Below are 25,705 nucleotides of genomic sequence, written 5' to 3' on the forward strand. Positions count from 1 at the left end.
GGTAGAGCAGGTTGTCCACACACCAGATTCTTCTAGCTCTAACCCTAACCCTAAGGGCCGTACACTGATCAGCCACAACATTAAAACCACTGACAGGAGATGTAGACAACGTTGGTAGGTCTTCAAAAAGGGGGTCCGTGGAGGCACTGCAGGGGGGTCGCAAAATCGTTGGTTGATTAGACATTTTTTTATATATATATATGTATTTGTTTTAATTTTCCCCCACAAATTTAAATTTTTTCAATACACATTAACATGAATACAATATTTTTTTGTAAAGGGACAAGGGATAGCCTAATATTAAATGCAAAATGGTGATAATACTTCATATTTATGAATGAACTACTTAATCTTTCTTTCAGTTCAGGGTTCCTTGGCCTGAAAAACGTTGAAGACCTCTGCATACCAAACTCATAAGGTATCTGTGAAATGCACTGGATCAAACCTGATCCACAGAGGCCCCCTCCCCTCATCCTATCACATCCAAAAGCCCCCACTGTCAACGTACTGTTGCCAGAAACTACAGGACGCCCTCAGAAGACCCATGTCCATTCTCTGATGCGGAGACACAAGGGTGAACGACATTGTTTTGTGACCGCAAAGCACGACCAGAAAAAGAGGCACCCACACAGTCGTTGTTTGTTTTCTGCTGCATCACATCACAAATTTATTCAGGTCAAGTCAAAAATACATTTTTTATAGATATTTTCTATCTGTCTGCTACATGAAATAATCACAATCGCCAGGATGAATTATTTACATTAATCACAAGGTCGGACGCCGAGTAAGACGGAAAAAGAAGAACGCAAAGTTACGCTGTGTGCAGAAGGAGAGAGGAGGTGGCGTGTACTGTCGCGGTCCACGTACCGCACCCATTACAAAGGAACCAAGGCTGGAAGTGAAGAAACAAGCCCCACTAATAAAAACTTGCCAGAAATCAATACACACTAGAAAGGCCTACACAGTATTCTGGTGGACACAAACCACATTCAGAGAGTTACAATGGAGGGAAATCTCGCTGTGTGTCGGTAAGACGGACGCCACTGGCATTTGTCAAGTTTTTGAGGGGATTTATTTTACCATTGGTCCAATCTTAATGTCCATTACACGTCTTTTGGTTGATCGTTTGAGGTAATGTTAAGGTAAGGTCCGGTGAAGGCAAAAACCTTATCAGACGCTAGTGAGATATATAACAATGTTACGCTTTAATATTATGCCATCACAATTTTACCCTGTCTGACTGACGGACCACATGACAAATAGCTCCCTGTCCAGGGTTTGGGACAATCACAAAGTGGACATTTCGTTTAGATTCACACAGGCACAAAGGTTTCGCACATTACACAATCCTTGTGTAATTGGGTAGAAACTTCAAAGAGCGAAGTGGGGCATTTAAGTGTATGTCATGAAGAGGCTTCTGTTCACATCTGCACCCCGCCGAAGGCCATTCACTGCCCTTTTCATAAAATTAAGTTCCAAAAGTTTGAAATGAAAGCCAAGAGGACCCAGAGAATGACGGGATGGGAAAATACTGCAGGATGAAAACAAGAGCAGTAACAGCTCCAAGTGTGGCAGAGCAAATTCCTATTTACAGTAATGGACATACAGGACCGTACGGGCGCGTCCCTTGGAGCGTGTGTCTTTTGATTTTTTTTTTTCTTCGTTTTTTTTCTGGCGCGTGCCGCCTCTCACTGCGGCAGGGCTTTCAGGATGGCGTTCACCTCCTCGGCTACTGCTGTCAGAGCGAACTCAAACTGGTCCTAATCGGGAAGGAGCAGGAGCGAGAAGAAGGGAGAGGGGTCGGAGATAAGACAGGGTAAGACATCACCGTTGCGACGTAAGACAAGGCAAACAAACACACGCAGACAGCTGGTACCTTTGTGCGGACCAGGCCGGGCCTCTGGTCTCTGATGTGCTCCAGTGTGGCCGCAATGTCAATCTCCTTCACTCCTGGAGATGCCAAGCAGAGTAAAAACATCAGAACCAGTTTTGAAAATATACTGACGCGCAAGCAGCCTTAGCAAAAAGTTAATTCTCCCAGTTCATTTTGTATTGTGCGTGCTTCCGTAACCCTTCGACTTTCACAGTAAGAAATACAATTAAATATCATTCGCTTACTGTACATTAATAGTGTGTACTGCAAACCGAGTATTTTGACATATCATTAAAATGTTCACATGATGATGCAGATTGATGCAATATAAATACTGAAACTGTATGATGTATATTTTCGAAACTATGGTCATAAAAGCCACAGCTTTATATTTGCATATATCATGTGTTCACACAAGGGCAAATTTGAGTAATTGACTAGCACTGGTTAAAAAAGTGGGTACAAAATGAGAAATTAAGTATTTTATTATCTGGTACTACTACTACAAAAAAAACTCAACTGTGTGGTTACAATGCCAGTCAAAGAGTTAACTGTGTGACCCTTACTTAAAAATATATGAAACCCAACCGGTTAATAGCAGGAAGGGACACATGGTGATAAATCACCTGATAAATGACTTGGAGCAGGACTTTAAAGAGATTTCTTACGATTAAAAATTAATTCTGACAGGAGTGGCAGATCACTGTAATGTATCACAAGTATCATTGAAATGTGGTCACGTCCCCAGGTCTCAGAGAGCAAAGAATACAAGTCAACTGGTTATGACTGTGTGGGTAACAGTTTCCAGATTTTTTGCTTGAAATATTTTTCACATTTTTGTTGGGAGCGTGAAAAAAAAAATGACATCAAGATCCCTGGAAAATGGTGAGTTATTGACTGGAACATTGAACCAATTAAAAATCTGGAGCAGAAACAAAGGAACTTCATCTGGGCAGCTGCAATTCACATTCACATTCACATTCATTTGGTTACGTCCAAGAACATATTGTGCTCTGTATTAAAATAGACCTAATCATAATTTTAACCACGTGTTTGAAAGGTGCAGTTGTTTTTGAACAGTGGAAAAAGGAATCTGCTATATGAATCAAAAAAGAGAAAAAGGCTAAAAAAAATTATATAACACTACTGTTACAACATTAACCTGCTAAACTAATTCAGGCAACAACTGTCTAAATTAGTACATACGTTATTGCCTGATTAACTGATAATAATAACATTTATTTCAAATATGTAAGTAAGGAAAAAAAATAGATAAAAAAGAAAAATAGTGAAAAACCTAATACCCGAAGGTAGACTGATAAATAAATAAAACTGTTTCCACATGCTCAGAACAGAGGAGGAAGAAATAAAAAACTAAATGGTTATAACAGATTGACAATTACAGTAAATAGTTTTGTGTGGAACAATTCAGTCTTCACCATCTTTAGCGCCCTCTCCTGTCCATGATATGTAACAATAATTTTGCTCAACCCAAAACATATATTTCCCAAAGAAGATCATCTCTGGGCTCCGTGTCAAAAAATATTAGATATATTAGATATTCGCATGAGGGAATTTTGAGCAGAACGAGTGGATTCAAGCGACTCACCCTTTGCCATGCGGTTCAGCACCATGTCGATCAAGATGTAGGTGCCAGCCCTGCCGGTGCCGTCACTGGTGAGGGTGACAAGAGGATCAAAAAGTCAAGGAGTGACTGATCTGCGTCAACCCACACCTCAAACTGAACATTCATATTATACATTTCTGGCATTTATATTAGATATCTATTTATTTATTTTTTATTTTTTTTTACCTGCAGTGAACAATGATTGGGCAGGATCGACCTCTGTAACATTTATTCACCTTCCTGAAAAGCAGGAACAAGGGACAGCAGAGAAAGAAAGGAGAACAAAGGACAGACAAAAAAAATGCTCCATTACACACTTTGCAACAGCCTTTTTTTTTTTTTTTTTTTTTTTTTTTTTGCAAATGCACGATTAAAGGAAGCCTGTGTAGCCTCCGGTGCTTGCGGGTTGTGGTTAAATTAAATTCAACGAGAAGCAGGAAGTGACCGAGCTGGAAGTAAAAGTGATGGAAACACAGTGCGCACCACGTATGAGGACAGGAACGGTACAGACTGCGTGAGGTGGTGGATGCCAGTGAGACGGGGAAACAGGATAGGACAGGTGGAGAGGAAGCAAACAGATTATCTGTCCCTCTTGCAGTAGCCAGTCACACCTGCCAATGCTCATTTTTGTGACTATGCAACTGGAGCCAGAGTACTAGCTGCAAACCACAAAAATGACACTGGGAGATGTCAAAATACAAACCTATCAACCTGCACACTGGGAGAGAGGGAGAGAGAGAGAGCCGGGAGGATGGAGGGCGCACGAGATGAATAGCGTGGATGCAGGAAGATGGGAAACAAAGAAAAGGAACAGATGTGATCGAGTGACCGGGAGGATTCGAACCCTCGCAACAATCCGCAAGCCGCTTCCCCGACCGCCTGCCCCTCACCTGCGGAAGTCGAGCATCGGCCGCGTGGAGGTGGGGATGCCGTCGGCCGGCCAGCTGAGCAGGTGGAACTGCGTCAAGGTTCTCGTCTCTTGCGTCTGGACGTTCTTCAGGTAGAAGCTGCGCACCAGGAAGTCCTTGCACCAGATGTGCTCCGACACCAGGTTCACCTGACGGAGGCCAGGACGCAGATGGATGTGGGAGAGGCAGAAAAGAGAGTGGAAAAAATGAAAGTGAGGGAAAGTTTCTTCATACACTGCATATAATGCTTTTCTAGGTATTAGCACTCAAGGTGCTTTGCAATGATATAGTTTAGATTGAATTCATTTAAATATCAATACTATACTAAAAGCAGTTAATGGCATGAGGACCACTTTCTTTGATTTCAGATTACTAATTTAGAGATGACTCCTCCTCATTTGTCCTTGCACCTTTTGAACAAAGCCATAGCAACGGCAGGGGAAAACTACGCTACATGTTTGTTTTCCGTGGTGCACACATGCGGAACTTGAGCCTAAACAAGAGTCCAACCTCGTAGATGTGGTAGAGCGATGAGCCCTCATCAGGCCAGTACCGCTCACACTGCTTCTCTCCGTCCTCCACCAGAGCCGTCATCATCACTATCACCGTGCAGCCGTTCTCCCACACCATCTGCACACAAGCACACACATACATTTGATCGTCACACCAAAGCAATTGTGTCCTGCGGCGTTTTAACAAAGCAGCATTCCGGGAAAAGGGAGAAACACAAAGGCAGGGGAGGGGTGGGAAAAAAAAAAAGAAAGTAGAGAGAAGATTGCACTGACCTGCCAGAAATCAGCAACGGTGTGAGGCAGAGGTCCCTGAGTGGCGATGTAAGCTGGCTGGCGAGGGTCGTGATCAAACTGCGGATTAGATAATAAAGAACAGGAGAAAAAAAAATGTCTGGTGAGTTTCCTGTTGAGAATGATAAGATGCGAGTTAGAACAGGAAGTTTAAATAAATGCAGATTTCAGATTAGGAAGCGCCTTGCAGAGAACGTTTGTGCGGAATTATGACTCAAATAAATTAAAGAGCTACTGTTTATTTCATACTGTGTGAGGGGATTTCTGATTGCGATCATTGTAAATGTGCTGGAAATATTCTTACGATGATGCTGGCATTGATGTAATCTTGTTTATTGGGGTTCGCTTCGGTCTTCAGCTTCACCCGAGAGTGATCATCTGGAAGAAGTGTTCAACAAGAATTTGTCAGTCAATTAAATTATGAACTAATAGTATATTTTAGGAAGAAAAAACGTATAGATTTTTGTTTTGTTTTTGTTTTTTAACTGAAAGAGTATGACGCATCGACGAGCTTACAGGGGAGGGACTCAGCGTGTCTGTTTTTGTCCATGTTGCCCGGGTCCTGAGCCACGGCGACCGAGCTTGGTTCGGCCTGATAGGAGCACAGGGCCTCCCACTCCTTCTGAAGGCGGTCCTTGTTACGCAGGTGGTCCTCCATGTACGCCTAAAGGGGCGAGGCAGCGCACGAGAAAGGAGCTCGACAAGGATCACTTTTGAATTTCCCCTCCCACTCCCCTGTTCCGATCTCCACTCACCAGGATCATGTGACCGGTCGAGATGTCCATGTTAGACTGGGCTGGCTCCTCGCTCCAGGACGGGGTGGAGCTGTGGGTGGACGACGGGCTGTGCTGGGGGCCGTCGCTGAACTGCGAGGAAACGCTGCTGACACGGGACGTGTCCGTGCCCCTCCGTCCGCCCGCGCCCGGGCCTATGGCGGATGCCGGCATGCCGCTGCCCCCCCCGGCCCCGCAGTCTTGGCGGCACAGGGAGGATTTGGATGCCATGTGTTGCCGACATAGCTCCTGAATGGAGAGAAAATAGACATAGGTAACCAGCTCGTTACAGTTTGGACATGGGCATATAATCGTTCCTGCATCATTCAAGAATTATATGAATTGTCTGTAATCGTCTGCTTGATCCAAGACATCATCTACCTTCATACAAATGTATTTATAATACTATTAAATTCCCACATTTCTAACTCAATTTTCAATTCATTATCACACTAAAACCTGGATATAAATGTATAAATGGAAATAAATATGCATTATACTGTGTCGATTAAAAACAACAAACTTATATACATATATATATAAACAGATGTATATGTATAAAGGCCTTTATTCCGTCCACAATCACCATGGTTTCTTACCTGATAGTCAAAGTGTGTTTCAGCTCCTCCCTCTGGCCCCAGGCCAAGCTTTCCATTGGCCACTTGCTGAGCATAGTGCCTGAGACAAGCTACGGCCATGGCCAATACCAGCACGCCTCCCACAACTGCCATAGAAACAAGGGTGATGACGGTCCCACTGGAGCCCTGGGGAACCCTGGTCACCTGAGGGAGACCCCGTGCATCAGTCCTCTAAGGAAGAAAAGACAATCATAAAGAGTTGTGAGTAAGATATGTGCAGGCACAAGGGGGTGAAAAAAAAGAAAAAAAGAAAGGAAACTGATTATCATCTCAGCTCAAAGGTCACTTATTTCATTTCAACTGAGGATTTGTTCTTCGGGAACTACACATGACAGCGGCGTGGGCTCGATGAGCGACTGAGGCTGAGTTTTAACGACAGAGGTCTGAAAGGTCAAGCTGGTGTGCTCCAGGAAGCCATTAGGAAGGCAGCTGAGGCTCGGTGAAGATCAGTCAAGCGTCAAGGGGCGCGCCCCACATCGCTGCCGTGGATTTTATAGCGTGCCACAGAATGTCAGTCTACCTGTTCTTCACCTTTTCTCTATATTTCAAAACAGGTTTCAGGATCCATTTTGCCGTTTTAACGCTAAATCATGTACATACATGCATAGATGCAGTTATGATATTGTGCATTTCTTAAAAATAACTAAGAAAGCTGTTGATTCATGTGGGTTTTCATTTAGGAACTAAATGTACTGTTGAACTGTCTTATGTTGTACAGACACATGTTGCTATTATTTCGACGATCCCCATTTAAATCAGTGGGAAAAGGCCAAATAACAGAAACACCTTTGTTTTGTACAGTCTGACAGCTTTTTTGCTAACGTTTCAAATGAAACTGACATTAAACAAACATGATGAAGGATCTAGTGCAGGACTGCTATACTAGAACCGTTCTCACCAGTGTTCCTAATGAAGTGGCCGTGAGTGTGTGGAAAACAGCTCCCGGTGACACTAACGAGCATTGAGCGAGCGAAAGCTGACTGATCGCATCACCACCGCGCATGTCCTGAAAGCACAGCTGCCATATAACCTCTGCACTGCTGAACGCAACCAGTGTGCGTGTGATCACAATATCCTACATAGGCCTTTTGTTTCTATCAAACATAAAGCGTGAGATGCGGGTGATGATTCAGAGGTCTGGAATTGGAACTGTTTGTGTGAACGCTGACTAATGAGGTTAATGACACTTGTGACTGTTGCCATAGCACCTGGGATCTGGGAGCCGCAGCAGGGGGGTGGGGGAAGGTAAGAGTCAGAGGAGATAAAACGCTATGGCAACAAGTGAAATACTGGTTGATGTGACGTGCCGCCTCGCTGAATTTGCTCTGGCCACTGGGGTTTACTCACACGCACACACACTCACACAATGGTATGGCAGTGATGGATGGAAAACAAGCTTTATAGGTGAGATAGATGTGCTGCTTTTGTCTCTGCTGCGCTCTACATCTGTTAAACGCGCTCTATACGGCAGTGCTTCGTGCCAGTTATTTGTACTGATCAACCTCAGTCTTAACCAAACTGTGTATCTGCTTTTTATGATGCTGATCATTTAATATCCACAGAAAAGTAAAGCACCGCTTCCCAGACCGAAAAAACGGGAATAATAAGACAATGGCCATATTCTGAAAAAGAAATTCTTTAGATTTCACACTAGCAAATTTAATAATTTCTCAAGCTGAAGCGCATCCGTGATTAGATTACAGTGAAAAAGGCAAAGAATGCAGAACAATGATTAAATCTCAGTTGCCTTGACGACGGCTTCATTTAAGTCACTGATAAAATGGACTGTGGACGTGTGTCTGTGTGTGAGCATGAAGCACCTCTCCCACGCCAGTCTGCACAATCTTCAGGCTCGTCTGCGACTCCAGGAAGTTCTTTTCAGATACTGTCGGGGGGAGAGCGGAACAACAAAAATCTCATTACTGGGCGGCGCGGATCGATGCGGCCACGTGCCTTCTGAGCGCTGCTTTCGACTCTCACCAGCTTTAGCGGCCACCTCTGCAGCCGTCATGTTGTGCTCGTTCTGACGGATACGGAAGGTCAAGGCGGGACCCACCACGCTGGCAACACACAAGCAGAGACACATTTGTTGGATTCTTGAAGGGAAAAAAAACAAACAAAAAAAAAACACGCTGACGTGCACATATGGTGTTACCTGATGTTGATGAAGCTGCTAGTTGTCAGGTGTATTTTATCAGCCAACAGCTCCAACAGCTTCACTCCATCATAAAGATTCAGGGGACTACAAATGAAAAATAAGACTTGTTAAATCCCACGCTCTCTGAGCTTTAATTGCAAATACTACAAAAACACTTGGAAAGCATTTGTGTTTCTGAGAAAAGTCTGCAAAAGACGAGATTAAGAACCGAGGAACTCAGAGCTGAACTTGATGAAATGCTGACCTCTGGTTGGTGACAATGTACCCGTACTCCTCTTTGGCTCCCACACCCTCAACAAGTGGCAGTCCCTGCTCCTTGACCCCATGCCCCCCGGCCTGAGCAGGAGCGACCTGAGGCGGCTGCGTGGCAGCCTGGGAAATGCCGGCACTCTTGGCTGGCGGTGTGAGTGGGACCGAGGCGGAGGAGGGGGGTGCGGGAGGGGCATGAGCGGGGCCGGGAACGGGAATGGGCTTCTCCGGTTTGTTGGACACGCTGTCTGTTTGTAACAGCTGCATCTAAGGAGGACAATACAAGACCTGTCAGGGTAAAAAAAAAAAAAAAAAAATACAGCGCATGGTTACATTTTCTAATCGCCGCTCGCAAGAAATGCGGACGTACCTCCTTGAGGGCGATGAGGTCTTTCTCAATTGGATCTACGTTGAGAGACAAATGTCAAAGTAATAAGTATAAAATATTTATATTCTGTTCAAAAATTAGAATATAATTAGTTTGTTCATAGTACCTGTTTTGTCTTGGGCCGGCAGCAGCTGCAGTATGAGGGCTAGCTTGTAGAGCTGCTCCTGGCTGAGATCTCTGGGGTCCACTCTGTACTTCTGCAAGACCCCTAACATCCTCTGAAGCAGGCCATCTAGCACAGGGCAGAAAGATTAAGATTATTTTTTGTGTATTCACATGTTTTGTCAGTGCATTTTCCCTGTAAATGTGGTGTTACAGTCATGTTGTGGATTAAAAATGTCTTTTCCTCACCATTGTTTGCAGGCTGAGTGCTGAAGCTCTGGGGGACTTTCTTATTCTGCAGGTTTTGTTGCCTAACTGCAGGACCAAGCCTCTCCTCTAGGGTGTAGTCTTCCACATAGTCCACTGGTATCTCCAGCTCCAAGTCCTCATAATAAGGCCGACCTGCTTGCGGCACAGTAGGTTATTGCACCAAACGATTGCACCTTTCAACTCTTTTGTGTTGCTGCGTCTTTAAACGTTGCTGGTTTAAAGTTTTACACAGATTTCCTTTACCTGCGGGGGCCATGGGAGCGACTCCCCTCTGACGATATGAAGGCTGTGCGGATGCCAGATACAGAGACAGGACTTCCTGCAGCAGCTGCCTGTCACGCTCTTGATCTCTCTGATTGACCTGAGACCTTGAAGGGGGGCGCCCATAACCGCCCTCTGCACCCAAAAGAGATCGATCCACTTCATCTTGGTACCTATGCTGTGACGGGAAGAGACACAGAGTCATATTTAGCGTCCTGTATCCGTCTGCTGTCACCACACATGTGCACATAACCGAGTTCCCTGTGTGCGTGTTTGTATACCTGGTGGTATGTGTACGGGTCCATGGACGATGTTTGCATACGCAGCGGGGACTGAGGAGGCTCAACTATCATGTAGTCTACATATTTGCCACCAGGAGACTGGGACCCTGATTTAGAACTTTGGTGGTGGGGGACGTGCTGTTTGGACCTGGCAGCCGGGAAAAAGACAGAGGTAGGATTGAGTTGGATATGAAGGCTGGGAGAGAAAGGAAAGTAGCACCTGCACATCCTGCTGTGCATATTTTAATGTAAAATCTGTGCAGTTCCTTTACTTAAAACAAGAAAAATTATGTGTCTGCTACCTATTTTACATTTGTGCTTCCTGACTTGTCGCTTTCACTTCCTTTCTGTTTTCCATTTGCCGCACGACACAGAGACAAATTCCTCGAAATGTTTGGTGTGCTCAGCAATAAAGCTGATTCTAGATGTCACTGTAACCGGAGGGCACTTACTGAGACGAATGGGAAGAGGAGTACAACGAGTTTGGCTTAGAGGGTACTGCGGTATGAGGAACTCTCTTCAGCTCCTTTGATAAAATATACTGGGTGATGTCATCCTGCCATGACAGCCCTGCACACACACACAAAGACATGCAGCAATTAAGGAAGGCCGCAAAAGGCTGAGAGTAAAAGCGCAGGCCCACGGTCTCTGAGAGAAACAGAAGGACGCAAACTGAGAAATCAATACACAGACAAGGAGCCTCGTTCGTAACGCTCGCGTTGTGAATGCGTTTCTGCCATCATTCAGAACGCATCAGTGAACACTGCATTTCTGTCAGTGCTACCTAAAAGCACTTCAACTGTTTCCGCGCTGGCAGTAAATGATGTTGATGTCGTCTTACCTTGTAGCATGAGTTGTTTGAGGACTTCCTGCATCCTCTTCAGTACAGGAACTGACAGCTGGTACCGGACCTGGTCTTGCTTAGAGGTTCTGCACTGTCCAAACAACCCATCTGGAATGAACACACACATATGCACACACGTGCAGGCATTTTTAAGGAGATTTCTTTAGAGTAAATAACACAATTTGTGGATGGAAGTTATATTCGCATACAACAAAAAGGAGCTGCGTCGTTGTCCAAATATGTGTTGTGTGCACCGCAGTTTGAGGGAAAATATTTGAGTCTGGCCTTCGGAGAACAACAGAAATGGACCTGTGACGCAGCCTTCAGAGGCAAAGCACTTTGCAATAACTGCAATTCTTATGACGGCCCACACCACACTGGCCCACAGCAGTGAGTCATAGTTTTGAAGATCAGCCCACACACTCATACTGCTTGTCACAGCCCTTTTGACACCACTCTGCCACCGTCAGTGCATGTGCGTGCGCTCTTGAAATTTTTTTTTTACCAGCTCCCATAGAGTCGCCAACCTGCAGGCTGCCTCATGGCAACACTGCTTTCTGCTGTTAATTATAATAAATATTCTAATAAGTATGTGCACTAATTATGTGCTTTAAAGCAGCCTTTGCTTTCATAATTATTATTAATATTATTTTTTTTTTGTATTTACTCTTCAGTAAGAAGCTGATGCATCACTCTAAGCTTTACAATGGTAGTATATTCTGCACTGTTAGAGTTAAAAGACAGCCCTCTCCCCATAAATAAACTATTAGGATGCAAAACCAAATTTGTACATAAGCTAGAATCAGGAGGAGAGACGTCTATCACCAAAACATTGTATTATCCAATGTAGTTGGACACGTTAGAGGAATCTCTAGCTTTACTGCAGAGCTTTTTGCTCCGTGGCCTAATATCTAGATATTTGTAAGAGACAAGGCTGCTGGGCTGCTGTGTGGCGGGCTTGGTGATAAAGCCGAGCCGAGTTTGTTTTATTTGGTGCACTGATGAGTCACCGCAGTCACTACACACCAGCTAAATCTCACGCAGCCCGATCGGCCCCAGCGAGATGGTGAATTGTTATGCTGAACAGATTAGAGAGGATTACGGTGTTTTTTATAGCAGCAGATTTTTTTTTTAAATATGAAACAGCATAGCTTTTTTGTGTGTGTGTGTGTGTGTGACTGAAAAGCTCAGGGCCGTGTTGAAAGAAGCGTGTCATACGAGGTCAGATGTCGACTTTAAAGTTGGATCAAACCTGACACGATCGATACTGTGATTGAGGCTGTATCGCGTAGATTTAGGGAAATCTTTTCATTACCTGGCAGAACAGGATGATTTTATTAGCTGTTTTCAATTACAACCAATGATTTTCGTATTTTTTTCAGCAAATTGAACTTTGAGCCATATCCTTCATAATCAGCTGTCACACATTATTTTGCTCAATCTAATGAAGAATCTTTAGAATATTTTTTAATTTTTTGAGAAAACATCCCCTTCTGAGTGGAATGGTGTCCGATAAGGAAAGAAAAATCCTTGAGTTTTAATTTCACCAAAGTTACCAGACATAGAATTGAGCATCTTCACCCCAGAGAATACTGGAAAACACTAAATGTTTTCCACTGTCCCAGTGTACATCCCATCCCAGTGACCGTAAAACTACCGATCAAATCACAGCTAGAAAGTCGACGAAGTTATGTGACACCAGTTTATGTGATGTTATTTTTCTGCCAGTGGGTTTCACTGTTCAGTACACATGCTCCTATTCTTCCTGGTGATCTGAGCGATGACAGTAAGGAGAGGAGCCCGAAGAGGAAGAATGGGAGATGAATGGTCAGAAGGCAGCAAACTGCACGGCTTAATTGGATTGGGAGTATTTCAGGAGCCTGGGTTATTTCTGTGGCCGACATTTTAGTGCGAGGGACATAGGCTGACGGATTTTATGTTGTTGGGCAGAAGAAGACATTAAATAAACGTGAAAATTTGTGATTAAGACGATTTTATTGTTTGTAGCTGGAAGCGGCTGTTCAGTCTTGGGAGCGGCTCTGCAACATGTTTGGGAAGACACTAATTTAATGCATTTCAGAATGGATAAGCACTATAATGCTGACAGAAAGCATGCAACTGTAGTTTTATTTTATGCTATGAATGTTTTTATTCCACTCATATAAAACAGTGATCAGATTTAAGACTTTAAGACATTGTGACCTTTCTCCTAACATTGTTTAGATCTCCCTTGTGATTCCAAAACAGATCTGATCTTTGGGAATCTAGGGAATGTGAAGGTCTGGGCAAGTCCTTGTGCCGTTGTTCAAGTTTTTTTTAAGTTGATCCTAAACTGTTTATGTGTGTGTGCCTGTCAAGGAGTGTCGTTACTATGGGGTGGGGGTGCCTGGTCTGATCTGGGTGAGTGGTGTCTAAGTAACATCCGCATGAATGCCGGGGTCTAACGTTTCCCCCCCAGAACATTGTATTGTCACAAGATGGTCAATGTTATTAACTTCTCCTGTCAGTGGTTTTTATGTTGTGGCTGATCGGTGTCAACTCTATGAACAACCAACCCAAAGAAACATCTGATAGTTTGATCATGGTACCCTGACACCTACGAGAACAGCTAAGGCTTCTGGTCAGGCTTTGCTACGGTCTGTTACAGCAAACGTGAACCTGCAGCAGTGAGGCGGAGCCTTGTCACACACTGACCGGGCAAAGAGACAGAAACTGTGCTGTGCGTTTTCCAGGCCAAGGACCCCCAAACTGATGGGGAGTAAGTGTCCCCCACCTAGTATATGTATTATAGGCTATACTCAGCTCAGTACTATTTGTAAATATACATTATTATTATTATAATTTTACATTCAGTATTAAGCTATTCAGATAATATACAGGTTCAAATATTAATTTCTTTATTTCAAACATGTGCAACAGTAGGGTGGCGTTAACATCTTCTGACTCCATCTATCCCTTTACTAAAATATATCATATAAATCATATTTAAAAAAATCAGAAGCTTTTGTAACACCCCTGCAGTACCTCCACGGAGCCCCTAGGGGTCGCGGACCCCCGGGTTGGAGACAAAGTGCTATGTTTCAGAGTGATGATTGTGATCACTGCTCAAATGCCGAATGTGAAACTTCTTCTCTGATCAGTGTTGGGCTGAAGACGAAATCTTTGCACGTCACCAGAATGTTTTGCTCAGTTCAGCTTAAAGAGTCACTGCTTACTGCGTTGTAAGTATATCCACATTTATTTTTTGAGATAAGTCACAGAATTTATCCCATATTTTTTGGAAAATATTGACCGGATAGATTGAGTGCGCCTCCCAAAATGTCCATGTGAGGATTATAGTGCCTACACAGTACAATTATTCAATTTCAAATTGTAATTCTCCAATAAACATGATAAAGAAGTACTGTAATAACAAGAAGAAGAGCCCTAACCCAGACTCAAAACAACCACTGCTATGAGAATGCTATTTATAATGTAGACTGCGTGCATTATCCTACAGATGGGATTGTCAAAAGAAGACATTTCTTCTGTTACATGTTTATCAGATCATTTGAGAAATACTGCATTTTTCTAATTGGGGTCGAAAACATTTCATTAGTCATCAAAAAGCAAAAAGTGTTTGTACAGTAACAGTAAAGAAGGGTCTTAGTATTTTTGCAAGGATTTTACTTTTGATCCCAGTTGTTTCATGCAGTTCAACAGCTCCTCGGCCTCTTCGTGTGAACTCAGCAGCTGTCTCTTTTTGAGGCGTTGTCTCGTCACTATGAGGCCTAACACTATAAGACTGTGGAGTCTACGGTGTCTTTTATTTTTTTGCCAACAAACTAAATAAGGCCATTTGGTCTTTGGTGATGTCTTACAAGCACAGATTGCTTACAACTTATTTTGTATGGTAGATCCTTGTAGACAAAGGGCTCGTAACGAGCAGTCAGACTAAAAACCTTCCAGCAGCTATCCCTCCCGGTGTTTATCTCCGTGCCCAGACACACAGACATCTGCGTGTGCTCCTGGGCCGCAAGTACGCCGATCCATTTAGTATTCTGTCCAATGGAGGCGCGCGTGCGTAAGTGCGGCTTCCACAGAGAAGTGCGTAAGTGTGTGTCAGTGACTCATCACTGTATTAGCACAACAACTGTGGGGGTGTCGACCTCGCTGTGATGTCAGTGTTGCCATGGAGACAGAGAGTCACGGGGGAGGGGCTTCCACAAAGATGGAGAAAAGGGAGAGGGGCTGTGACGGAGAGAGAGAGAGAGAGAAAGGCTCTGGTTCCTCTGGAGTGAGGAAAAAATTCTTGACTTTTATGCGTTTGTGTATTTTTTTTTTTTTTTTCATTCATGGCCTTTGTGTCGGCTTGCCGTCGGTGACATATGGCGTGTGCACACGTGTGTGCGCGCGTGCAGCTGCGGGATTAATAATTGAATATGTTGCAGAGGTGCAGGCAGATTGCAAAAGTACCTTGCGTTAAAAGTTTAATAGTGGAAAAAAAAAAAGAGGTTTGCTCGTGAGGGTTTTGTCTGCGTGCGCGTGCTGTACTCACCGTCTGAGCAGAACTGATCCTTTGTGCACAGTCTTCTCTCAAACAGGCAACCTGAGGTAGAAAAAGACAAAGAGAGGGCTAACAGGTAATATCTCTCACAGCAATTTCCATGGCAACGGTTGCTGTAACTCACATGTAAGGGACAGAAATGAGACAATGTGAGCTTAACCCCCGGCTTACTCATTATGATTAACCTCTAATGTACTGGAGGAGTCGAAGTAAAGGCCCCGACAGCCATCACGCTCTTTTTTATAATATTCAATATGTTCTTTATCATATCTAATATCCACTGGGAAAAAACACAAACATTTAAAAAATTGGTTCACTAACTTGTAATACTAAATTATCTTTATTTGAACTTTTTTTTTTCCTTTTTCCTTCACAATGATAAGCACGACTAAAGATAAGAAGTTGACCTCGTTTTTTGTGGCTATTAAATTCAGATTTATTTGTTGATCTCAGGTGCTGTTTATTACTGTGAATAATGAGAGGCACCGATACTGTATCTTCATTAGTACTTTTAGTTATTCCTTTGTGTTTCATCTTCATTTGTTCCTCTTTTTCTTAATTGAGCTGGGTGAGGAAGACCTTGGAGGGTATGGCAACGTGGGAAAGAGCAGGTGTTTGACGATAGCACGGCAGAATGTGCACAGATATCTCTCTCTCTCTCTCTCTCGGTTTCTCTTGCTCGGTTGCCTTTCTGCGGTTCCTTTACAAAGTCATGTAACAGGGAAAAAATAAATAAACAATTTGCAAAAGAAGATGGCAAGAATCTGCGTGGGCTGCGTGGGCAGCGTAGGCGTATTCAAATTTAAATCCCAAACAGGGTAGGTAACCTTGGGATCGATGGATCTGTGGACTGGGTGTTAATCTAAAACTTGAAAAGAGAGCAGAACCTGAGCACTGTTTTCTCCACCTTTCACTGAAATGACGCACAACCTAACAGTGACTCACCTCTTAGAAATAAATGCACCGTGTGGGTATTTTTGCATTAGCTTTGAAATTTGCATTTCATAGAAAGGTATTTGTACAAAGGCTTTCACACAAGTCTTTCGCAAACAATACTGTCTCCATGTCAACAAATCCTCCTTCTGAGTGACCTATGCTCTCATATCCGCGCAAAGATCAGGTTGATGAGGCTGAAACAAGACAACAATGACCAAACTGAGATGCATTTGAGTGATTTTATCGCTGTGGATACTGTGGGCGAATGCCGGATCTTGTCATCAAACCCTGACTGGTTGTCCAGGAAACGGCACGTGCTTTTGTTGGGACAATGATCACTGTAGCGCTTAAACTTTACGTTTCTGACAACAAAAATGTGTTGTTATTTCAGGATAGTTTATAAAATGTTCTAAAACTGAACAGTTTAATGAATGCAACACCAGAATGTTATGATCACTTTCTGTAGGAAGGTCTATGACTATCAGGTTGGTTGCAATAGAAGCAACACTGACATTTTTTTTAACAAAACTGTTATTTTATTAACCATTTGAAATACAGCATTATACAGCAGCACAAAGAATGGATCCCAAAACTTTACTGAACAGATTTAACAGAAGCCAGGTCTATTTTAAAGTGTTTCTCATGGCGACAGAACATCTGTCCCTCAGGGAAATCACAGGCTGCACAGACATCGACTGACACGTTCGCATCATGCTGCCGTGTGTGAGGATGGACGGCAGTAGAACATATGTGTGGACGCCTAATTCAACGAACAGAGGGAGTCAAAGAACAGAGATGTAAGGAAAAACAACAGAAAGGTGTTGATGGACAGATGGACGAGAGGAAGCGACACTGGTCACTGGTTTCTCTCCGTGGTGCTGAAATCAGGGCCGCCTGGCAGCAGGGCCGTTCATTGTCCATTGTTGTTTTTCCATGCACTTTCTTATTTTTGCTGTGCTTGCTTCTTTAACGGCAGCACAGTGTTTGTTGCATTTGATGTATGTGCTTTATGTGACTGTAAATAACAATCCTTGAACTATTGTATGAATACGGTGAGAAAAATGTGCCTTAAATCATTTACGCAACTGAAAATATACAAGTGAGGGGAGGAGGTTGAGGGTGTTACTCACTGTTTATTTTTTTCATTGACAGAGGACAACATTTGGCCCCTTCTCAGTCTCATTCTGAATTAGTCATTGAATCCCCTGCCTACTTCATAAATCCCCACCTACACATGTCAGACAAACTGAATTTTCAACCTTTGCCGTGGAGGTAACAAGCCATTAAAAGCTGTCAGTGGGAGTGAGTGCAAAAAGTGGTTGTTAAAATTCACTTGTTGCATCACTGCGTAATTTGCATGGCCAGCCATTGCATCAATCTGCAAAAAGCAATAATCTAACCCTTTCAAATTAGTCTGGATGAACCAATCAAGCTGCCACTGCTGCTCATGTTACTACTACTGCTGCAAATGCTGAGAAATGAGAACTGTGAAGTCGGTCAGTTTACCAGGTATTCGATTTAAATATTGATCTTAAATTCGTGTCCGCTGTCATAATAATTACTAAAACAACACTTCCTGCCTGTTGTTTTACACCAGAACTGTGCCAGAAAGGGCGTTTTTCATTGAACAACTGGACTTTTGTTTCCGTTTTACCAAATCCCTCCTCGGTGTGGATGTGAGAAGAGGACCTTAAATCTAAAAGCAAGCTGGATACGTTTGCCTCACGCGGTGTAATACACGGACAATCATCCTCTGGACCAGCAGAAACAGAAATGAAACACTCGCTAGACTCGGGTTTCTCTTGTATTCTCTTGTCTCCTGGTATCCTCCATCTCTTCTACTCATCCGTTTAATCTCATTAGACTCTATGATCCCTGCACATTTGCCCACATCTCTCATTTAATGTTAAAACGATACATTAATGCACATAAAACGCGGATGCAACAGGGGGGCAAAGTATCCGATAGTGGGGTTAATGTCACCATAAAGTCGTTTTACACACACTAACTGTGGAAATAGTATTTCTCGTGAAGACCACGCCATCGTCACATTGAGCATCACCATCACCATCATCTTACCGTATTTGTCAGAGATCCCTGGTTGGTACAGCACGGTTAGAAGGAGCAGAGCTCGCCATGGCTTAAGGTGTTGCATGATCCTCTCAGGCTTCCCAGCAGATGAAGAGATGGAGGGAGAAAAGATGCGGACTCTCTTTGCTTTCCTCCCCTCCTTCAGATCTCCATAATGTTCAGCCCAGTCGTATCCATGCAGCTCACGCTGAAGCCATGTGACGACGGCGGAAAAAAAATATATGGCTATATATTAAAAATAAAAATATATTTCAATCAAAGTAGTTCTTCACAGTGAACAGGCGGGGCGTGCGGACGGAGGGGCTACGCGCAACGTAGGATCGACTCACGACGACAGCACAGCTGCGGAAACAAGGTGGGATCTGAGGAGAGGGAGAACGCAACCTGCGGCTACGTCATCACGGCTCCATTGGGGGGGTTAACTCTGGTTTTCCACCCATTCATAAACGTCACGCATTCATTATCCAGGAGGAGCTCGCATGCAGGCGCACACAACACGGAGAGAGGTTTGGGTGCCCGTTATACATCTTGCAGATGTGCGTAGTTATCACACTTTCTCATTAAGCTCAGGTCTGTGGTTGGGATTTTAATCAAATGGCTACAGGTTTATGTTTAATGTCTTGCTGGAGTTTTGATTAAGCATGATCCTGTGGATTTTTATAAGGAGAAACGTCTTTCTGTATCAAAATTGTATCTCACAGTATTTATAAACTTCATCAAACTGCAGAATATGTGCATGTGTAATGGTATGATTTAAATTAAATTAAAACAGTGTTCCAATGTACCTGATGACTATTGACAAATAATCTCGCAGTAATAAGAAATGTAGGATACTAAGTATCTCAAAATAATCAAAAACATTATCAAAGCCATGAGTCACCTCATCTTGACTAATGACTTAATATCTCAGAAGAATATCTTCACATCTCAAAATGAAGTGAAACTTACTCATAATAATGATAATCTCAAAATAACAAGGATCCAATTTTTCCTATTTTGGAATAGACAACCAGAGACCTTCTTAGAGGAACTCTGGTTATTTTGAGAAAAAGTTACTAAATAATTTTTCAGATATATTCAACTGATTATTATTTATTTATTTCATCTTGCCATTGCAAAGAATGTAATGTCTATATCTCAGATCTGGTTTCCTGTAGTGGGGAGTAAATATTAATTAAATATTAAATATTATTTCCACAGCATTAACTATAACAGTTATTTTAAGTACCAGAAATAACAAATGTATATATATTTTAACATTCGGTGAAAAGAGACCATGACTTACTTGCAATACAAGCTGGATAGCCAGACTAGATCAGTGTATTCATATTTACTAGTTATATCTGACTGAACAGCACTTGTGGTGCTGCAGCAGGTCATCTTGCCTAGTTGTCCTCTTGCTCCCTCTTGTGTCTGTTAAACTCAGTTGGCTGGAAAACTACCGTATACTATACCGTAAACTCCTGCCTCTTCTGCAGGTGCACCATCTTTATTCCTTGGAATGTGAACCAACAGAAGGTAAAAGGACGGCAACAGAAACACAGCTGAACTGAACACACTATACAGTAACAGTGGCAGGTGGCTGAAAAGGACATCCGATGAAGACTTTTTGGGATGACCACAGAGAGGCAGAGATGGGAAGGAGGAGGGGGACTGAGCAACAGATGGCGACAGACAGAATAATTTTAAAGCGTGACGATGCCTGACTGGGAGAGAGCAGGCAAATGGTTCACTTGTGTATGGACTGAACATAACAACGTGGCAAATTGGAAGTGATAAGGAAATGAAGTGACAGACCTCACTCACCAGAGGGGACTGTGAGGGGACTGATGTTCCTTAGGGAGTGTCTTAAGCCACATGAGTTGAATTGCCATTATGTTGCGTAAGTCCTTTAATTCATATAAGGAAAACAATAAGGAAACCTATCTCGTACCTCATATCATTTACTAAAACCTGTTCATTACTGCCATTACAGTGCTTTATTATTAATAATACTGACACATTAACATAGCAAATTAATACAGAGCTGATTTTCTTATTTGTATACACTGTACTGCCTGGTGGCTTCATTTGCTGAACAAAAATTCATTGTATTCTACATCTGTCATTTACAAATCAGAAAAAAATGTAGTGGAGTGAAAATCTTCCCAATAGCACTGTAAGTAGAATGTAGCATGAAAATAAGACACTCAACTTCACGTATAATTGTACTTACATCATAGTTTCATATATTTGTTTTATTACTTTACCCAACAGTCAATGCATTTGGCTTTCAGCAGACTCAATGAACAGGTGTAGCTACAGGAGTGGCAAATGGTGATCCAGATTCTTGGTACAGGCAGCACATGGCGAAGGTCTTGTTATATCACAGAAATAGCACTGGACTCTTACGAGCTTTTTTTGTATTAAAATTCTCCTAAGTTTAAGGGACGCTGATTTTTTTTTTAGCATTTATATCTAGCATGACTCATGAAACATAACAGGGTTTGATTCATCGAGTCTGTCGTCCTCCTATTTCAGGCACATTGTGCTGCTGTTGCCAGCTTTTGATACCATGTTTCTCCTAAAATAGATTGAAAAAAAAAAAAAAAAAAATCTGGAACGAGTTTCCTTGTTCCAAGAGATGCCTATAAAGTTGCTCTGGTTTCTTCGTCTGCATGCTTGTTTGCAATCACGATTACGAAATGCACACACGCACACTCCATCCCTCCTTCCCAAACCCTTCGTCCTCGTGTCACTCTTGCTGCGCTGCGAGCCAACTCCATGCGTGTATGGCAAGTGTTTAGTCGGTTGCCGGGCAACGTGCATTCTGTGTTTATGAATGATGAAACCATTTGACCCCTCCTCACCTGTGGATGATAGTCTGTCATATTCAAACACCAGATATTTCTTTTTACCATCTTTCACTCACACCGTGACGCACCCTATTGTCACATACTCTGACTGTATTATTATTTGTTCGCCTTTGAATCCACACAGAGAAGCCTCTGTAATGTGATTGCTTTCCAAAAACATAAACCTGGACATCGAGATTTAACCTGTCATGCCCAGTGCAAAACAGGATCCGAGACAGTTTCTCCGTCACACGTGGTTTCTGGCTGCTTCAGCATTCCACTGGCCAGAGAACTTGTCATGCTTCCTGTGGGTTTAGGTTGTCACAGTTGCTTCTGTCTCTTCATGAAAACCCAGGCCGCCTCGGCGCTGTAGAGACAAGGACTCTGGGAGCGGTGTGGCATGGCGAGCCATACCATCTGTTACTGGAGTCCTTGGCGCTGAAGATAGTTCTTTATGACTCTATGGCTGTGTGTTTGGGATCGTCGTCATGAATACGTTTGGCAACAACCAGACAGTCAGATAGGGTTTAAGAAGACAGAGATAATACTGTATTGTGGGGGGAAAGTGAGTTGAAAGGATCGACGTGTTTAAGAATTCATAAAAAGCGATAAAGGTCTAAATTTAACGCATGATACACTGTAGCTAATTAACCAAATTGACTTCAATTAAAAATGTATGGGGGGGATTTCCTGTCCATAATTTTAGATGCAATGTTGAATCCTCTTCCTGAAATAGGATCATGGTGTGTCTGAGTAAAGGGCTTTGGCTGCAGCGCTGTTCATATTTAGAGACTGGGTACATGCGTGCGTCTGCGTGATAACTGTTTTCCCAGCCGTCCCGGGATCTGGGGGCTAATTTAAGAGCGCCTTTTCTAGACTATGGGTCAGAGTGTGTTGGTTGTGAATCTGGGGTTGTTAGGCAACCCATAGGTAGCTCATTTTCTGTCCTGCTCCCTCCATCAGGGCGACTGCTTCCGTCACATCGGCGGATGACTCACATCAAGTCACATCATGCGTATATCAGATTATTTATCATTGTCTGTGAAGAGCCCATGCACTATTCCTGGTGAAATTACATGCGCTAGACCACAGGGCTAATGTTCGATAATGATGTCATTAGAATAAAATCCGTTTTTCAGCCCAAGTCTGTCCAGAGGTCATACCGAGACAACATGTTCCTTTAGTGCTGGAACAGGCAAAGTCATGGCCCCTGGAAGGAGACACAAACAATCTGTGGCCTCAAAATGATGAGACAGCATCATATATTTAGAATATTACAGCAAATTATACTAATTGGGGGAGAATATCACAAAAACTAATTTTCTAATCAGGTATAAGCTGCACATATCTCAATGTTTGGGATGAATAGCGTAGGAATTGTTGACTCAAAACTTAATTGGTGGATTGAAAAAGGATAAAGTGTTGTTGTTTGTTTCAGGCCTAAACTGAAGCAACGTTCCGTAGATCTCTTGAATCAGTGCATGCGTCATGCCTGACAGAAACTGCGACAATTGAAAGTAATCGATATGCTCTCCGTGTCTAACAGCACGCTTGCCGAACTCTTTCCAGGAACAAATGAAATCTGTTCAAGTTCCAGCCTGAGACCCCGAGACCTTGCTAAATGCTTTGGTTTTATCTGTAGAAAGAAGATTGAAAAAGGGAGCAGAGAAAAAGCAGAGAAGAAGAGAAAGCGGACAGCAGCAGATGAGGAACATGATGAGACATCCAAGACACGAAAAGCCTCGAATGATCCCTGGAATGCCGATAGGGGATACAGCAGGGTTGTGTTTCAGCTTTTTGGAGAACCAAAGTCTCATAAGTCTCTGGATCCCTGTTTGAACAATGTAAGAAGGAAGTTCACACAAGAAGTTTTTAGTATCACTTTGTGTGAAAAGGTGATTTTTTTTTGTAACATGTTATGACCCTTCCAAAATCGAGCCACAGTCCCCCATTAAGATTAAGATTTCCCACTTTCCATCAGAAATAAACAGCCTGGTAAAGGTCACACTATTCATGTAAACAGTGCAGGGCGTGGCTTTTTTATCTAACTCCCATTTAAATATATCAGTGCTTACAGTTCTGCTTAAACAAGGACATGGCCTCTTTAAGTGACAGGTGGATGCTATCAAAGCTTGCTAGGTGTCACACGCCACCTCAGCTATACTCACATTCCGTCTCTTAGTCACGCACGGCCAAAAAGGTGATTTCCCCACCCACGCTGAGATTTATAACTACTCCTGGCAACTGGAAACCTATGAGTGATGTTCACCTAGCTCTGAAGTAATTTTTCCAAATTATTCCGATGCACACACCACATGAAAATACAATTAATTCCACTTCTGCTGAAGAACCCGTTTCAGTCCTACACGTCAGTTCACTATATCTTAGTTTTGTTGGATCTATAACTTTTAATTCCAGGCTGCTATATTCGTCCTCGAGCGTGCCCGTGAAAGCTGCCACACTCATTCTTTTTTTTTAATGAGTGTCTCGAGATCTATCCTTAGTCCGGTGATCTGTTTGAACTCAGCTGTTTGGGCCACTTTGGCAAACGGGAAATCTAAAAATAGAGCTGACACCACTGGCAGCTGACATGCATACTGCTCCTTGAAATATGTGCACGACCACACACTATGGCCCTCCTACACCTGCACCCACGGACTGTACACACTGCTTTTTATCTGAAGCCAGTTTGAGATCTTCTTATAAGTTTGAGGAAACACACTTTTTTTTTTTCTTTAAATGGCCATATATTTTTGCTGTGCTTGCTGCTTGTTCAGTGCCTTACACAATTGAGCTGTCATCCTCCACAAATAGCATTTTTCTAATTGCCTTTACCATCAACACCCTAACACACAGCTGGTCATTCTGCTATGACACAAGGCCAAAAAGAGATTCTTCACAAGTCTGGGCCTGATATCAGTCGCCAGAGTATCGGCCTGCCACCCTGGCCCATACACAAATACTTAACACTGGTAATATACTTCTAAAGACCTTGCATTGCATGCATCAATTTCCTGGAGCCTCTCCACATCCTGCTCCTCTAACTCCCACCAGCTAATTATCCTTCCCAGAGAAAAGAATCATAACTTTTAATGAACCAACACAGTGGACTGATATAAATCAGAAACAGAATCCTCTCTCTTGTGTGTGCAACATGTCAGTAATAACAGCTTTATGAGTTGATAAAATGTCAGTGCGTTGTTGGACAAAGTCGTTTGATCACAACCTCATTCTGAGCAAATATTTCTCTGCCTGCCGCCACCTTCTACCTCACATCCAGTATCAGAAAGTGTCCAAGCAATGCATTTAACAAGACTGCGCATGAAGTTCATGCGTGAGTCCAGCAGAGTGCTCCAGTGACAATGTCGACAGTGTGACCTTCCTGGCAGTGGATCCATCTGTCAATCCCCGCTGTTCTTATATAACCAAGGATAAATACAGAACTCTACTCTAACTTTTAGCCTCAGTTATCGTAATACCTCCGGGATCAAATACTTATTTCAAACACATGTCACATTGTATTTAAACTAAGCTTATTAATCTCAGCAGACGGAGGTGTGTCGTTTCATAACAAAAAAACTGGTATGTCTGGCTCTTTATCAAAATTACAGTGAAGCAAAACACATGATTAAAACACACATTTGCAGTCACTAATTCTCGCTCACTCGTTCAATCGTTCATCCAAGAACACGCACGCATACCCACAGACAGCGGCCGAAACCGGACTCCTTCGACAGCTGACTCAAGGGCCCGCAAAAGGGGTGGAGAAAAAAAAAAAAGAGGCAGAGGAGGGTGAAGAGATACAGAGGAAATGCTTTACGCATAGCTTCAAATTATTACGAAATGCCATCGGAGAAGAGTCGGATTACTGCTTCTTTAAGGCAGTTCAGCATTACTAATGTCGAGTTAAATTTCAATTTGTAAGATCAATAAAATAGATTTAGTTAACTATAGTGGATTTTAGAGGCAAAAATTAATAAATAAATAACCCCCCCAAAAGACATATTGTATTTCTGATACCAATTTTCTTACAGTAGCCTAGAGCAGCCATTAATTGTGCTCTGTGCTCTTCTGTGTTTGACATTATGCTGAATTAGGACTTATTTATAGTTTTTAAAGACGC

The 25,705-nt window shown here is 42.8% G+C and overlaps 1 protein-coding gene across 1 annotated transcript; it reads right to left on the bottom strand.

Moving 5' to 3' along the window:
- Positions 1-638: 638 nt before the first annotated feature.
- On the bottom strand, positions 639-19,059 carry ptprna (protein tyrosine phosphatase receptor type Na). Its single transcript, XM_047600328.1, has 24 exons — positions 18,737-19,059; positions 15,713-15,763; positions 11,173-11,283; positions 10,784-10,901; positions 10,332-10,479; positions 10,033-10,228; positions 9,769-9,921; positions 9,524-9,649; positions 9,400-9,434; positions 9,025-9,296; positions 8,778-8,864; positions 8,603-8,682; positions 8,443-8,507; positions 6,584-6,793; positions 5,967-6,233; positions 5,728-5,875; positions 5,516-5,589; positions 5,194-5,271; positions 4,919-5,038; positions 4,391-4,557; positions 3,687-3,740; positions 3,483-3,547; positions 1,877-1,950; positions 639-1,760 (listed from the first exon to the last, which is right to left on the bottom strand). Exons 1-24 carry the CDS (start codon positions 18,810-18,812, stop codon positions 1,689-1,691), a joined length of 2,847 nt encoding a protein of 948 aa, XP_047456284.1. The 5' UTR covers positions 18,813-19,059; the 3' UTR covers positions 639-1,688.
- Between the last annotated feature and the right edge of the window lie 6,646 nt (positions 19,060-25,705).

The sequence above is a fragment of the Mugil cephalus genome, chromosome 12 (assembly GCF_022458985.1).
Source record: "Mugil cephalus isolate CIBA_MC_2020 chromosome 12, CIBA_Mcephalus_1.1, whole genome shotgun sequence".
Classification (NCBI taxonomy): domain Eukaryota; kingdom Metazoa; phylum Chordata; class Actinopteri; order Mugiliformes; family Mugilidae; genus Mugil; species Mugil cephalus.

Bases quoted from the DNA above. Each gene is read 5' to 3' on its own strand.
- ptprna (XM_047600328.1), bottom strand. From the start codon at position 18,812: ATGCAACACCTTAAGCCATGGCGAGCTCTGCTCCTTCTAACCGTGCTG. The intron at 9,922-10,032 runs GTAAAGGAAATC...TGCCGCAAGCAG, and splicing joins CGCTCCCATGGCCCCCGCAG to GTCGGCCTTATTATGAGGAC. The intron at 9,297-9,399 runs GTACGTCCGCAT...TGTCCTCCTTAG, and splicing joins ACCTCATCGCCCTCAAGGAG to ATGCAGCTGTTACAAACAGA.